The sequence below is a fragment of the Amblyomma mixtum genome, chromosome 1, assembly GCF_055824585.1.
Source record: "Amblyomma mixtum isolate Tamu chromosome 1, ASM5582458v1, whole genome shotgun sequence".
NCBI classification, from domain to species: Eukaryota; Metazoa; Arthropoda; class Arachnida; order Ixodida; family Ixodidae; genus Amblyomma; species Amblyomma mixtum.
Genome location: NC_143012.1, coordinates 186,834,411 through 186,851,565, shown reverse-complemented (window position 1 = coordinate 186,851,565; position 17,155 = coordinate 186,834,411). Strand labels below are relative to the sequence as shown.

General features: G+C 47.2%; 1 protein-coding gene across 1 annotated transcript in view; it reads right to left on the bottom strand.

The window, feature by feature from the left end:
- Window positions 1-694: 694 nt before the first annotated feature.
- The window catches only part of LOC149370236 (uncharacterized), a 77,887-nt gene continuing 61,426 nt past the window's right edge, over window positions 695-17,155 (bottom strand). Inside the window, exons 7-8 of the mRNA XM_089560683.1 lie at window positions 11,271-11,366; window positions 695-989 (exon numbers count right to left, since the gene is read on the bottom strand). Of these exons, the coding sequence (XP_089416809.1) occupies window positions 11,320-11,366 (47 nt within the window). The 3' untranslated portion in view covers window positions 695-989; window positions 11,271-11,319. The remainder of the gene's footprint in view (window positions 990-11,270; window positions 11,367-17,155) is intronic.

The following is a 17,155-nucleotide window of genomic DNA, read 5'->3' as shown; positions in this document are numbered from 1 at the left end:
ACCCGAGGTGGTCGAAATTATCCAGAGCCCGCCACTACGGCGTCCCTCGCAGCCTCAATTGCTTTGCTTTGGGGTGTTAAACCCCGTAATCCAAACCAAAACCAAAGCTACATGCATACCTTTCGTAGATAATGGAAAAGCATATAATTTAATGGAAACATCAACACTAGTTCAGGCATTGCGCAGCAACGGTGTGGCTGAGGCGTGTGTAAAGGCGCTAGAAAATGCAAGCTATACGGACTCTGCAGCAGCCATTCACGAGAAACACATTGTACTATGTGCTGAGCTCATGAATAATGAAATGCACCGTGTACACAGTAAAGTTATCGAAAGTAGCCATGTTAGCGGGCCCTACAGCCCTTCTGCCAGTATATCATGACACAGCTAAAAGATGATCAGAGCCATCTACAGCAGTCAAAAGCACAGCAGTGGCGAATGCTATACGCATTCACAGTCAGTTCAATCTATTCTGCAAGTTGTGTCCGCTTCTACCACTGACTAAATTTATGGAAAACATCCACACTTTTGCTCCTCCATAAATGGCTTCAGACGAAGGCTCTTTCCTAATAAACTTAATTCTTCCAGTTCTCCAGTGTGTAAACAACAGCGATGACAAAGAAAGGATTTTGGCATATTACACAGTTGACGGCAACACTACACCAAAATAGGCAAGAAAATGACAGAGACAACTGTATCAATTGCTCGAAAACGAGAAAATATTTTTTTCAGACTTGTGCTCATCATACACAGACACGCATCTGTGTCACTTGCAGCAGTTACTGAGTGCTGGTGCCGTGTGGTTCCTCCGCAAAGTGTAGAGAAGTCATGACCCAATGAGCGACCGCTTCTTGGTCACCACTACCCAAAGAACCAGCGCCATGGAAGGTAACAGGCGTTGATGTTGAGTGGCGCTGCCAGGAATCAGGTTCCATGTGGCCATTTAGCAAATCGCAGAGTGTGCCCATGACAGCGTACGTCGGGTGGAAAACCTGCAAGGAAAGAAGGGTGGTTCGCTATGAGCTTCTTTCCCGACTGCTACATGCCAATACAAAGCAACATCCAATTCAGCTGACACATGCACACTCTACGTAAGAAGGCACTAGGGCGAAGTCCATGCATGTTAAGCGCATGACAGGAAAAGAGCAGGGTTCTCCAACTTTTATTGGGGAAACTTGCAATTACACACATTTCAAAGAAAGAGAGAAAGAGGAGAGAAAAAATACAAAAGAAAAGGCTGAAAAAACGGCAGATACTTCTTTTAAGGCGAAAAGCCTTTAATGCCTCATCGTTGTCGACAGAAGGTTGTCAGCAGAGGTGTCATGCTTTTCTAGTCAGACCAAAAAAAAAAAAAAAATCTTTGTGCACGATGGGACTCGAGCCAGCATCCTTCCGTTCCGCAGCCAGCGTGCTAATGGCTACGCTACTTCCTGCCAACACAAATGTAGTTCTCCTTGTCTAGGATGCTGGAGAGTGTTTGCAGAAAGGCGTCGAATCAGACGGATGCCTCCCAAACGCCCTCCAGTGTCTCCAGCATTTAAGATTCACAAACAATTGTGTACTTAACTAACATCTTAACCACGCATCAGTGACACAAGCAGCAACACCGCGCTTGAGGCTTTCGCCTCACCGCACTTTAGGTCAACAAAGTGTCTCCCTGAATTTTTTGGTAAGGCTTTTTTTTTTAAAAATGGAGGGGACACTTGAGCATTAAAGGGTCAGTCTACTCACCGAGATGAGTGTATAAATAATGGCATATTCTGGTAGTTGGCACCCTATAACATCAATAACGAGGGAACTGCTCCCGGTTTAGGCAGGAATTTATATTTTATTTTGGCTTTAAAAGTCTCGTAAAAATGCATGGTGGTGACCCGAAACGTTCATTTTGTTCAAGAAGGTGGTAGTCTTTTTTTGTAGAAGCATAAGTGAATATACTACGTACCATTTGTATGCCCCAATGTCAGAGAAACGCACATTTTGTTCTAGTAAACTGTAGAAGGCGTACCGCTTGCTTTTTCTGTAAATCACATGAATATTTATAGCTACACGTACGCAAAACGCAGGTACATTCCCACTTTTAGTTCAGCGTATGCTAGCAGAGACGCAAAAATAAACTCAGGCTATAGTGGCGCCATCTGGTTTTCAGGACGAGAACCATTGCTGTAAACAAACCGACTCTCCACTTAAGCCTAGGAGCGGCAGAATCGTGCCTCCAATTATTAAAATAAAGCAAATTTATCTCGTATGTTTTCTTATAGGCGAGATGAGACGAAGCGAAAGACCGGCGCCCAATTTCTGGCCAGTGAACGCACTGAAAAAGGCAGCAACAACGAGAATTCAGTCCGAAGCGAGAGGTCCGGCTCCGACGGGCGCCGCCATGTTTGTCGCCGCGAGGCGGAAATCCAGATGGTTGCCAGATGAGACTACCATCTCATACAGATGTGTTCCTACATCAGTAAATTCTATTTTAAAATGTTCTACCGCACTTCTTGGCACCACAGCTGGCTAGACGGTAATTTGAGCAAAGAGCTATCGGTTGCCGCAATGAAAATATGGTCGATAAAATGCAGCAGACTGACCCTTTAAGGGTATGAGGCGATAGTGTTAATGCCCATATGTGCGAAATTGGTCATTCTCTACTTTACTTTCTAGATTCCTGGGAGTCCTCATATCACATCGTGAAGCACTGGCGTAGCGGATAAGCGATGGGCCACTGCTCTACGATAGCAGGTGCTGCCACTGGTGGGGCTTCAGCGAACCAGGTTGCTCTCCCGAGCAACCTTTCGCGACCAATCATTCATTTTACAGCCACTTGCCACGGTGGTCAGTTTGTCCACAATCCGGTGGGCAGGTTGTGATGGTGCCACAAGGGCGAATGACCTAGGTGGCCCACCCAAGTTGCTCCTCTGGGGATTTTTTGCTCACAGTGCTGACGCGACTGCCAAATTTTCTGCAGAACGCTTTTGTGTTAAAAGCGTCAGTTGCTAGAAAGCACTGCTGTTCGTCTGTCTTTTCAGCCTCACGACCAGTCTTTTGCACTGAGGATGTACCAATTGTCCCAACTAATCCAGCTGAGCACCTTGCAGCATTCAGAAAGCGTACACAAACGTGCTAGAAAATTCCTACAGGGACTGCACAGTGACCACAATCGTATACAGCACAGGAAAAGTGATAGAACTCTAATCAGAAAGGAAGTAAGTTCATGCGACATAATCTCTTCGCTGCTGTCCACAGTGTGTCTATGAAAGATACTCGGAAGGTGGGAGACTGACAAGAAATATCGATAAGAACTAATGGAGAAAAGCCACTGAAATCTGAGATGTTCCAGTGACACTTCCCCAGTAATTTACTCGGAAAAAATTGCAGTGAAAGACTGAGGACTGAAAAATACAAGTAACAGAGTAAAACGGTAGGCATGAAAACTAACCTGCGAAAATTAATGTGAAGAAGAAAACACTTAATGATATTTTGAGTGTATCAGGCACGCTAGGAAGAACAGAGGGGGGGGGGGGGGGGGTACAACAGACACGAAACAGGTTTGTCCCCTTGTATACATTAATGAAAGACTGCAGCGCACCTGATATATTCAAAGTGTACAACCAACTAGCCATCTTTGTAGCTTTACTAATTAATGGTATGCAATGAGGTATTGAAACACATCAGAGAAAATGTTCAGCAGAAGTAGTGAATGCAGATCAGAACCTCGTGAAGGAAATAACCACGAAAATGAGAATTTAATGAAGTGCATGTTGGAGGCACTCCCAGGTTGTAAATTTCATGCCTCAATATCCCCCAAGAAAAAAGTATGCAACATTCATATCCTGCCTGCACTCACATGTGAGGCTGAGACTTTGAGGTTACTGAAAAAGCTAAAAATTGACTGGACAACGCAGCAAACTGGGAAAAATGATAGGGGAAAAACAGGAGAATGGGACAAGAAACTAACTCGAAATGATTACAGCCGAACTAAAACCAGGAGAAAGAAATGGATTTTGTGTCACCTAATGCACAGAACAGATAGCCAGAGTCTGTCAGCATAGTAGAAAGGATTCAAAGACAAATGTATCTGAAGACGGAGAGTACAATGCAATGCGAGAAAAGTGAGTATGTGCTTATTTGCTTGGATAGAAAATTTGCAGCGACAGGGTGGCTGGGGTTGGCACAGGGCAATGATAACTGCAGGGCATTAAGATTGGCCTCTTTCTTGCATGCCTGATGATGACACACCATGCAAGACCTTGTACTTTTGGCAAGGTGTTCCCCTGTGTGTACTAGATTTGCCAACTGTGTCAGCTTGCCACTCTCAACGGGTGTCTCAGGGCCTCTGTAAAGAATGTACTGGGTGAAATAACCATCAACAGCCAGAGTAGGATAAAGGCCTCCCCACTGAGTTCCAACCTGTGTGGTCCTGCCTTAGCCATGGGTAGCCTATGCCAAATTTTCCGAATCTCACTACCCCGCCTGACGGGCGAGATTTCTGCTCGAAGATTTCATTCTGTACAACTATTATCTATGAGATTATCCTGAATAAAAATGTCTACATGTCCTGCAGAGCACATACTAGTATAAAACTTCCAGGAAACTAATATAAAAAAAAAATCGGCAGGAGTGTGCAGGGGTGAGTAAAAAAGTTAAAGGGTTAATGCCTTGAACAAGCCCATTTCTATCTTTTTATTTCCAGTTAACTCTCTTTGTTCTCTAATTTACGCTAATCTCTCTTGGCTTCTCATTGTTACGCTTCCCCAATATTCATCATCATCATCAGCCTGACTACGTCCACTGCTGGGCAAAGGCCTCTCCCATGTCTCTCCAATTAACCCTGTCCTTTGCCAGTTGCGGCCACCGTATCCCCGTGTCCAATATTATGCAACGTTATGTTTTTCTTTCCCACAGTACTGCCACCATGCCCTTATACGAAGACAACTTTAGTCCCCACTAGTTTTGCATCTTCAGTCGTTAAGCGTCTCAAGTTTTTTTTTACGGGGCAAGGATCATATCTTAAGCTGCATTTCTAAGAAGGACCGCTACAGCAGCAAACCAAGGCACCAGAAAGGGCTCCCAACCACAATTTGCTAAGCCCTAGTGACTGCCAAGCATCATTTGTGATAGGCGTGGCCGCAAAGAATATTTGAAGAGCCTCAGTAATAGCAGGCCTGCATCTCTTGCAATCAGGCATATCGCCACCCTTCTCTCTGCCGTGAACCCTCAGAGGTTTTTCGCTGACCCGTCCGGGCAACCAGCGCCCGCAAGGGAAATTTTCCCTTGTCCCACGCTTTTAAGGGGGAGGAGTGAAGTACGTCACATGACCAAGTTATTTCAACGCCTGCACACCAGACCACGCTGTGTCGCCCTGAGCACAAGCTATTTTTTGAGGAGACTGTGGGGCTGCAATGAACGAAGTAATTGATGAGCAAACCACTCGGCACCTTAAGCAGACACAAAGTAAATGTGCCAGAACAAAAAAAAAATTTCGAAACTATCAAAATGATCAGATGATGTCCATGATTCACCTGTGGATTTGAAAGGTTTGGTTGGTTTATGGGGTTTAACGTCCCAAAGCGACTGAGGCTATGAGAGACGCCGTAGCAAAGGGCTCCGGAAATTTCGACCACCTGGGGTTCTTTAACGTGCACTGACATCGCACAGCACACGGGCCTCTAGAATTTCTCCTCCAAAGAAATTCCAGCCGTCGTGGCCGGGATCGAACCCGCGTCTTTTGGGACAGCAGCCGAGCACCATAGCCACTGAGCCACCGCGGCGGCTGTGGATTTGAAAGGTGCACCAATGAAATGTTCAGCGGCTGTGCGTCACCTTGGTTGACTTCGTTGAGAAGACAGTATGAATGGGCTTTAATTTGAATATCTGACCACCTTTTAGGGCGCGTCTGGTTTTAATCATTGGAAATGGCAAAATAATGTTTCTGAGCTAGTTTGCACAGAGAAAACAGTGTGACTGCCAACAAGAAAATGAAAACAAAGGCAAGACACATGACGTGAGCCTGACAAACAATTGATGTGAAAATGCACAAGGACCTAGGATTGTTTTGTGTTATTGCCTCAGTGGAAAAACGCTATGCAAGAGTACGTGCCAACCTCACGTGTGAAACAATGACATAGCAAGTGCAGTCGCAGAACCCATTTGAAATCTGCAACTCTGTCCCTGCTATCACCGCTCTTTAGGAGCATGGTGCACACGTAGTCCCAGGCTCATCCATTGGCATTGAGGAAGCGGTTTGGGCGTAGCTCAGTAGCTCCTTGAGTAGTTCAGCGCTGCTTGTGTGCAACAGTTAAGCACTGCCAAGGGTAAAAATTGCATAAAATAAAAATGGTATCTGCATTGGCTCGCGGGTGGCACCTCACTGGTGCGAACTGTTCAGACTGCTTTGAGAAAAAGGTTCAGGACAACACGTGCAACAGGCAGGTGCTGGATGTCTTTAGGCATGTCAATAATTTCCTCATTCTCTGCAAGAAGTCACATATGAAATGTTCGACTGTGAAGACGCTGTAATAGAGCTCAATAAGATGGAAAATTGGGCTAGTTGGAGGCAGGAAATACGTATTTCCATCCAGGAGGATGGAAATACGGGGGTGCAAACTAAACGAGGCACAAAGAAAAAGAACATAGTTGAAACTTGGTTCAGCGCAAAAGACGAACACAGAGAAAGGAAACGACACACACGGAGCGCTACCAACTAGCCTACCAACTAGCCCAGCACGAAGTTTTGTTTAAAAAAAAGAAGACACAGGACATGCGCCGTAATAGAGGCCTCCCAAGCCAGTTGCCTTAACCTCGATTTCACGTCCTAAGTCCCACAAAACCAGAGAATTACTTTCCTCAACCTCACAAACGATGGGAAATGTCCTTTTCAATCAGAATAAGTGAGGGCTGAATGTTTTCGATAGAAGGTGCAAAAAAAAACAAAACAAATCTGAACCCTTTGATTCGCAACTCGATGTCACTCCAAGATTGTCAAGTGAAGGCTGGCCATTATGGCTCTTAGCAGAGTCTGGAGTGTTCGTGTGAACGCCAAATGGGCCCAAGCTTTGCTACGAAAGATCGCCAGACTAGAAGAAGCCGGTCACCCAGCAACATTCATTTCTGCTTCCTGTGAAACGTTCTGATGGTACAAGGGCATTACTAGCAGCCAAATGCACAGCCTTACCACAGGTGGGAGTACTGGTGAGCATAAGGCAGCTCACAACCCACATCCATGGGCTGTAGCGCAACCTCAAGAGGATTGTCACAGGAAGCTGCACGTCACTCCAATTACCTAAGGAAGGCACTACCTAACAAAGGCACAGCAATGTGCGCGAAGGTGAATAAAGGAAGAGGAGACCTCAAGCTTGAACAGCACCATCAGAAGCAGCACACCAGCTGTAAAGAGGGACAGTCGTGTACAACATCCCTCTGTCCTGTGGAAAAGTGTACAGTGACCAAACTAGGGGATATTTTCAAGAATGTGTGAGGGATCATGCAAGGTCTGCCCATAATGTCTCTGTGGGACAACTGAGGAATGAAGGGAACGAAGTGGACATAGGAGTACACATGCCCTTCCGTTAACATTGCCTCGGCTCCATGTCACACACGCTGACAAAAGTACCTGACATCCACTGCATCGTGCTGACATCCCCGGAGCCTCTAAACACCACGAAGTATGCCAGAGCACCAGATGATGAGCCCACTGAAAAGTGGCTTCAGTTCTTTCCTCGTCGGAAACAGACATGTTTGACAACTTCAGTGAGGTATGGTGGTGGTAAATCACTGTCACTTTCGGGAATGCAACATAATGAGATGACCTCAAGAATATTATCATGACAGTGTTTTGCTGTTGCCAACAATGACGGGGATGACCATTACAATGCCTCCAAAGTAGCTAGCCGCAGCGCAGCGAGTTGAGGCTGCCAAATCGGCAACAACTCCAAGTAGGCGCTTTCATGTACAGCATACAAGACTATTCCCCATGTCCACAACTGCAAGCCTCAACGAGACAGCGAATCATTAAGAAACCTTCAGGTCATCCTCATATGTACCAGATTAATAAAAGAAGGCCTTCCAAGCCACTTCAGCAGCACCCACAGCAATGTTACCAACATCTTATATTTATCACAACAAGCCTCCACCACGCCCCCCACAACTATGCATCATTGAGAGGCCGTCGGGTCTGCCTCAGACAACAGAACAAGCCAGCTGGCCTTCCATTGTTGACCATGACCTGGGAACTTCAGAGACCTCCTCTTAAGTTCTATAATAATCAGATGGAACAAGTATCATCGCCAAAGCTTCACGTCATCATGAAGCGGTGAGTTCTGCGATTTCCCGTAAACGCCATCTTGATGAAGTCAACCTTCCCATCTCAGGCACACGTCACAAAGCAGTAGATCCTTCTGTCGAAAATGTTCAACGTCGTGCAGACAAACACCACCATGTCCCGTCATACCGAGAAACACGCCATGTAGGTGCCAGCTGCATGTGCCAAGGAAAACGACCCAGCTCCGCTCGCACAGCTGCACGTGGAAACTTAGCTACCCTCGAACCGAGACGGCACCCGACTGCAAAGCCGATCCACGCTCTCTCTCTTCAGGACACCATCAGTCCAACAGAAAGAGCCAGCAGGTGTGAAAGCTGCCATTGAGCTGATAGGTTGTGGCCCCGGCTCCACTAACTCCTGCCACTGTTGGTATGATACCAGAGACGCCAAAGCGCAACACACTGTCATCCGGATGGTGCTAACACCATGGAAAAAGCAGCAGTTCTGGAAGAAACACGTGCACTTTGTGCTTAACAGCGCCTGTCATTGCTGAAAACTCGTTAACCCTTTGAAGGTTTTTGCCGTATATGTACGGCGGCGGTTTTCAGTCCCGCAAGGTCTTTGCCGTACGGGTACGATTTCGATCTTCCGTTTGAAATTTTGCGCCAAAAGAACAATGCATGCTCACTGGGGGGTGCTGCCACCTCTTAGGACTTACAAGAAGTGTTTGAATTTTGTGCTGCCTTCTTACGGAGATAAGCAGAACTTATGTCTAGCTTTAGCGCGGTGGCACAGACTGCGGCAACACAGACTGCGGCAACACCCCTTTTGTAGTTTTGGTTTCGCCGCATGATCGCAACGGAGTCGCGCGAAATTTGAGTTTTCTTTTTGTCAGCACTATCTTGCAGGGGCTGCCGAAGTTGATTTCTATCTTTATTGGCGCTGCTCTTAGCTTGCTTATCACCGTTGCTCGCGAGGTATTCTCGCCCTCTGTGGCAACGCGCCTACGCGGTTTCGCAACGGAGTCGCGCGAAACGTGTTTTCTCTTTGTGGGCACTGTTTTGCAGAGGCGGTGAAAGTTGATTTCTATCTTTATTGGTGCTGCTCTTAGCTTGCTTATCACCGTTGCTATTCTATTCTATTGAACATTTTCCAGTTGTGAGTGATGCTGTCACCAAAGTACTGTTCCTAACTTTTTTTTACTATTTATTCTCGATTATATACATTTTGTAGATTCAAGATCCGCAATAAAGTAATTTGACCACCTGGGAAAGTTTTCTTCAAAATAATTCGACCCTCAAAGGGTTAAACGTAATGCGTATGAATACGCTGTCCTTGTGCGACTGTCGACACCAAACGAACAGGAAATCCAGATTGGCCAACACAGAGAAAAGTACTCGTCACCCGTCACTTGACTAGAGAAGGGGAATCGTGTGGCGAAGCACAGAAGGGGTAGACAAAGCGGAAATTGCAACAAAACATGGCACTCCCTTGACATGAGAAGCATGAGAAGTTTCGGCTGCAGTGGCAATCAAGAACAACAAAGAAAAGTGTGTTGTACTGCACCTGTGGCTCTCACCGAGAAGGAAGGCAGCTTCAGCAGTTTTATTCCTTGACAAGCTAAGCACATCACATCCTTGACAAATGTCTGTTCTTTCATTGCGTTTAACAGACATTCCTTTTTCTGCTTTTATCTTTGCCCTTTATGGCCACATGTTGACTTTTGCACATTTACCTTTTACAGCTTGCCTCTTTACTGTTTTTAATCCAGGTTGCTTCTTTATACCTCTTCATTGTCAGGTGTTTCTATCTTTTTACCGTTCTACCCTGTGACAGGACAACACCTGATTTCTCATGACAGAGCAGTATTCTCCCTCCAAGGTTCCTCTTTCTCTGTTTTCTGTCTAGATATATTCTTGCAAAACTCGACCAGTTGTCAGTTAGGGTAGTGCGGTATGCTGTTCCTTTGCGGTCATTTTCTTGTCAGATGTCAGAACAGAGACAATCACAACTGCTCGATGTAAGCACTGAGCTTATTCACCTGAAATGTCCACACCTGGTCAGGGGCGCTTTCAAGGCAGCATTACTTCATATCAAGCACTCACAAGAGGATGGGGCAGACACCATGTCGATCGGTCTTCATCCTCAGCACTATTTCACGACTATAGGGGCCGGGCGGCCATTGTATGGCACCACCGTAGCCTCAGCGGAACAGCGCCGCCCGTGGCAAAATGCTCGCCAGAGGACTGAGGAGGGAGCGGCGTAGCCGGTTACACTCGGCGAGAATGGCTTTACCCATCATTCTGCGGTGCTGCTTTCAAAGCTCAAATAACCGCACGCAGTTTTTCCAATCAGGCAATCTTGAAAAAGGGAAGAGCCTGTACGAGGCAAGCCATGTGTACAACATGCGCGAGCGTCAAGGTGCGGACACGCACATATTCGTTAAGCACATACCGCAGACAAAGCTGAATGCGCCAAGCTACGACCTGGAAGTAAGTGCAACTTAATTCCTTCAGGTAACCGTTATAATACACAAAACAGATTTTACATGCCGCATTACTGCCTGCATGCAGTTGGACGCATCAAGGAACATAACTGCAGCAAAATGCTCCTGCAAAGCTGGCGTGGACGGCTGAGGCAAACATTCTGCAGAGCTCACATTTGATATTGATAAAGAAATGGCACTGTGCACGAGTGCCAGTCGAAGCTGGGGGGCGCCTTCTAAGAATATTTGCCCAAAAGGAAATATAGCTAGCAAGTTCCTTGAGGAGCACTCATTCCGCCACCAGCATAACTGAGCGCCGAGATGAGAAAATACCTGGTTACATCCCCTTTACAAGTTCACTGTGGAACCAAATGACTCATACCCAAGTGATCAACATTACGCTTGTCTCAAGGTGAGCGCTGACCCACTTACCACTGTGTCACTCGCGTCAGTGTACAGCAGCTGCAACATCAGCAGCAAGGGTACGGCCAAAGCCATGCACAAACGGTTGGATGAGGCAACATGCAAGGCGATGCTTACCATAAAACATGGACGCAGACCGGGCACCCAGAGATGTCGAGTGCAGACCTTATGTCTGCGTTGCTGTTGCGATTACAATTCTTGCGGTTTGCGTCACTGGAAGCACAGGACATGAACATTTAGACACCTTGCAAAGGAAGGCACCAACCACTTTACTCACCCCTGTCGACATGTGTGCAGACTTCGGTCTGTGTGTTTCTGCTGCGCATTGATGGAGCGTTCCTGATGCGTGTTAGTGAAGAGGTGCTGGTGCCTCTGCTTTTCGTGGTGTGCTTCTTGCACAAGTATGGCCTCTTCCTTTGGGTTGAAATGCCCTCCAGAGCAGAAGCAGCTTCCGGTCCCGTGTTAAGGCCATTGGACTCCTGCGGAAAATGCAAAGGCTCTTCAGTCACCAGTGCCACATTCTTCGCCTGAAGTGACTGACAAGTGAGTTAGTGGTGGGCATAGGACTTCAACAAGTGCACACAACATGAGGCAGTGGCAGCCATCGCAATGAGACCTCGTTTTCTGTGTGCACTCATGCTTACTCTGTAACATGCTTGTGCGGCTGCATTCGTTGTAACGTATTGACTGCAGACGAAATTCAAGGTAGCGGAACTCTGCAGTTATTTCTAACACAGCTAAAGCAAGCATGGCACCAAACATAATCCTACCAAGAAGTGATCGAATCCTTACAAACAATGCAGAAAACACAAGCAGCAAGAGACTATCAAAACAATTCGGGGGGGAGCAGTGTTAGATGGCATCAATACTGCACTTAGGAAACTCGCACAAACAGTCATGGTGTTTGAAGAAAGCTGTTTTGAAAAATAGCAGTTTAGATACAAATCTTATGTCCAGGGTTCTGTTCCTTGGGTCTTAGTTTTAGTTTGGCTGAAGTACTTCCACTGTGCTGGAGCATCTATAGTTGTAGCTAGAATCAGCCACAAAGATGCAAAGGCGGGGAGAGACTACCTGTCGCCAATTTTGATTTGAATGCGAAAATTTTGCCTCGTACAGGGGATTTTTCCCTCGAATGTGAAGCTTCTGAGAAAACTGCACAGCTTTCATTTACAGCTGTTTACTGCGTTCAGGTGGAATGCTGATCAGTAATTACTTCCTAACTGAAATATACCCAACATAGGGATTCACCCTAAGCACAGAGAGAGTTAAGTGTGTGCAAATTAATTGTCTTGAAGAAAAGTTTACTGTACGGCAGTATCTGGGCAAAATTGTTTTGTTGTGTTGGGTTTAATGGCACACAGGCGGCTAAGGCCACCATGTGCCAAGCACAAGGTATAGAAAAGTTTTCTGCACAATTCTATAAAAATGAAGTGACCGTGGTGTAGAGGGCCTAAAATGTTATTTTCGCTACCCAGTGATGCCAACAGAGAGAAAGTCGGGCAACCTCTGCAGCCACCCTTGGCTGCGCAAGGATGTCGGGGCTCCTAACAAATCGAACAAAGACCTCAGCCTTCTCCTCAGGACGAGAGTGTGGCTGAGGTGTGGTTCAAAAAATCTGCTTGTTGTAAAAAAACTGACCATATTTCATTACATCTACAATTCGTTTAAAACACCTGCTATGTTTAAAAACTTAAAAACCTGTGAAATGCCAACAAGTGCATGTTTACCTAAGAGCAAAGTTGGATGGAATGGTACGTGTTCATTATCAAAAACTGCAAAATGCTCCTTCCTCAGTGTTTCTAATTTTCTGCATGAAAGTGCCCGTGTCACAGGGGTATTAGCTACTTCCGCCTGGGGCGAGGATGGCTCCGCCGCAGCCTCACTGTGTGAGGTCTGGGCAGGTGCCAGAGGCCGGTATGATGGGTCACCCCATCGCACTACATCGGCAAAGCTTGTATGTGGTGTGTTGCCTCCGCCGAGGGGCCTTAAAGGTCCATACGCTCGGCATCAGCTCAACCACCAGGATCCCCTTTTCCCCGGACATGGCGATGCCACGCACGGCTAAGCGCGGGTGCTCGGGTCCGTGGTGGCGCACTGCTCACCATCATCCCCCTGCGGGGATGTCCCTGCGAATGCTCAGGAACCCGTGGTGTCGCAACTGACCAACATCAACATGTAGCACATGCCCCTGCCGGGGAAATTGGTAAATTGGTCTTTGAGGAAAGGAAATGGCGCAGTATCTGTCTCCCATATCTCGGTGGACACCTGAACTGCGCTGTAAGGGAAGGGATGAAGGTGAGAGTGAAAGAGTACCGAACACGAAGTGAAGAGACTTCCTAGCTGTCAGAACTGCAGATCTGACTCACAGAATAAATGATTTGAGTCGGCTTTTCCAACTGATCTATTGGCCATAGTTCTCTCTGCATATAATCTACAAAACGAAATGACTATTGCTCTGTGTGCTAATCAAATAAGCTCTATATGGGCCAGGTGCCATGACTGAGGATTTGTTCTTGTCCCATATATCAGAGAACTGGCTTTCTTACTGTTGCTTCCTCCCCTTTTTCTTTCCCTCTCCCTATCCCTTTAATTTCCGCTGGCTGCAGCTCAGGTACTTCTCGATATGATTGAATACACCGCAGCCAGCAAAAATCTTTTCCTTCCTTTTTGTACTACGACCAACCACTAATTGTATCAAGAGTCGTAGCAGTCGTAGCACTTTTGTGAGAGGCCACTCCATTCGGGAAATGTTTGTTTCTTCCGCGTCCTTGTCATTACCATTCGGCGCCTCTTCGTGATACCTGTACAGAGTTTTTGGTGTTAATATTAACCTTTTCATGCTTGTGCAATGTACTCTTACTCTGAACCTGCAACCATGGCAAGGACTTTTCACACTGCACTGGCCAAGTAAGTTGTCTTCGCCACCATTCAGCATTTCAGAAGAACTGTGCTCTGCGTTTCCAGGAAGTGCAACCACCATTTCATCAACATCCACACACGTTCGAAGTCCCCTTTATCCTGTACTGGACACCACAGAAATGGCGCAAATGCAATTCTAGGGGAATTTTGTAGTTTCTCGCTCACAGCGCTCCACGGTGGTGGACCTACCTGCATTGCGGGATATCCGTAACCGTTCGCCGTTGATAAGTGCGGTACATGTCCCAAAAGCACAGACTGCTTACACGCCCAGCACAAATAGAACGAAGTCAAGTCCGCTTCAGGAAACACTGGTCGCAAGGTCGAGTAGCACGCTTCGGGGAGCGCAGTCAAATTGTTCTTGAACAACAAGAGATTACATACTGAACACGTATACCCAAACGGATTGACGTGGGACTGACGCTCGAAAACTTGGGTTGAACCGTCACGCTTTGCCCGACGCGCTTCCCGTCTCGCTTGAGACTCGGCGGCTCGAATCGCGTCCGCCATAGCCATTCGAACGGCAGCATCTTGACGGCGACGACGCCTTTTCTCTGCCTCGGCGGCTCTCACGGCAGGATCCTGACGGCGCCGGCGGTTACTCTCTGCCTCGGCGGCTCTCACGGCAGGATCCTGACGGCGCCGGCGGTTCGCTTCCAGCTCTGCCACTCGGACGGCAGGTTTTTGGCGGCTACGGCGCTTCGATTCTGCATTGGCAGCGCGAACGGCAGGATCCTCACGGCGTCGACGTTGAACTTCTGCTTGGTAAGCGCGAACGGCAGGATCCGCACGGCGTCGACGTTCAGCCTCTGCTCTAGCAGCACGTTTCGCATCCGCAGCACGTTTCGCATCCTCAGCACGTTTCGCATCCTCGGCACGTTTCGCATCCTCAGCACTCCAGCCCAGTGTACCAGAAAATCCGAGCGAAATGTAATTCGAGCAGCCGGCTTCCGAATCTGCTGTGGCAGCATTCGAGTATAACGCAGTGTAATATTCTAGCACGCTGCCATTCGCGCAGCCAGGCAAGGAGTGGTCTTCCATCGCGCAGCGCTCCGGTCGTGAAGGGAAGTTCGAAAGCGGGGCAGTCACAGCTCGAAAGCGCCAGGCCTGCCTCAATGGCGGTAGCAGCCCATGTAGCTGCCAGTTTTTCGGCGATGCCACTGAAGAACTACTGTGAAACGAGCGCGCAAACCATAGTTAATGCCGCGAACGGCAAACATGAATGAAAAATTACTTGGAGATACACCTCTTCTTTTCTCCCACCTTCCTGCCTTCCTTTACGGCCCGTACGGTGGCGAGATGAGTAGGTGCGCCGACCGGCCTGGGATAAAGCGTAGTTCCGCACGCCTCCGCTTCATGGCAACATATCTGGCGCTGCTGTTCTCCGCCCGGCGCTGGGGTGCGGATCGTCTGCTACACGCCGCGGTTGCATTTGCCTTTTCGCTCACCTCACTTTTGGCTCACAACGTTAGTTCTTGTGTTCACCATATCTAGGCAGTACCGCTGAAGCAGATATTCACTATTTGGCAATGAAACGCTAAAGGTGGTGGTTGTTAGCCTTTGAAAAGATGGCACATGCCCGCACCCGGGGATCGGCCAAGAATCGGGAAAGGTTGCTATTCACATGTACATACTAAAAGCAAAAGAAAAGCACACGGGAGAGCAAAACCGGGGGAGTCTATCACAAGGAGGGCAGGGAGTGAAAAAAAGTATGAGTTCGGATTGAAGAGAGAGAAAAAATGAAGTGATTAATTCCAAATATAATAAAGCATACAAAAAGAAAATACTGTAAGCTTTAGCAAGGCAGTCGATGAGATTCCAGCAAGAAATTTCGAACAGCGTTACCAACAAAAGGGAGGCAGCAACTGTCCTATCTTCTGTTTCTTTTTCAGCTCTAGCATGGTTCTAGCGCAGTTAAGTTTGCGACAGACCGAGTGCTTTAAGGCAAAAATGAAAAAAAAAAAAAACCTTGCAGCCAGCTTAGAACGTGTGAGCAAGAGACCTAAATTTTCAGTGCTTTTATGACACGGTGTCCCAGATTGTTTACAAAAAGCGAGTAGTCCGCCATCTGGCTAAGTACTGCATTCCGCCTTGTGTGTGAATGCAACTTCGAGCACAGTTCACCAAACGTACAGGCACATTTGCCATTGAAGGCAAGCTGGTAGACCTGGGCCAGCACTTAGTAGTGTATTTCGTCAGGCCCCAGAGCAGTTAGTTTTCCGGCAGACAGCACTCTATTTAGTTCTGGGAGTGTGAAGAGACTATTGTATAGTTCATTAGTGCTGCCACTAGTTGGGAGTCTTTGCTTTTCGGCTATATTTTTGTATTTTAGAAATGACTGGGTATAATGTGACGAATTTGAAACTGCAGCAAAATGCTCCCATAATATGTCTGCCTGTTCCTTTATACTTGTTTGCGCACCAGGTGTTGTCAAAAGAGGAATTGTGAGCGGTGAGAAACTGCCATTTAATTTTCGAACTTGCTCCCCCATTTTTTTTTATGTGACCTGGCTGTATACTTGGCACATTTTATGCGAAGCATATTGCTAGAGCTACCACTCACGCCGTCGCCGTGGGACCCCTAGCCGTGACACCACGTGACACCGTGACGTCACACCACGTGACATCGGATGAGAGAGCCGGCCTCCACCTCGCGCCGTCGCCGTGGGACCCCTAGCCAGGGTGTCGAACCGGAATTTTTTCGGGTTCGGTTCAGGTTCGGGTTCACGCATTTCGGGTTCAGGTCCGGGTTCGGCTCCGGAGCGACATTCCGTTCCGGTTCGAACCGCTCCGGATAGCGTCGAACCGGTTCAAACGGGTTCAAACGGGTTCAGACTGTAAAAAATTCTGAACGAGGTTTTTATTCAACCTTGTTTTGTTGTTTACTTTTCTTTATGATATCAGCATATAAAACAGCACTGCAAAATTTGCTCAATGCGAGATGTTTTACTGTCCGCGGCAAAAAGATTTAAATTTACGCAAGGGCCGCGAAATCAAAAGAACTCAGCATTAGTGTACACCGGCTACGTATACTAGACTCTATCTGATGAGATACATGAAAAGAAAAGCTGATGGATTTTTCATCTA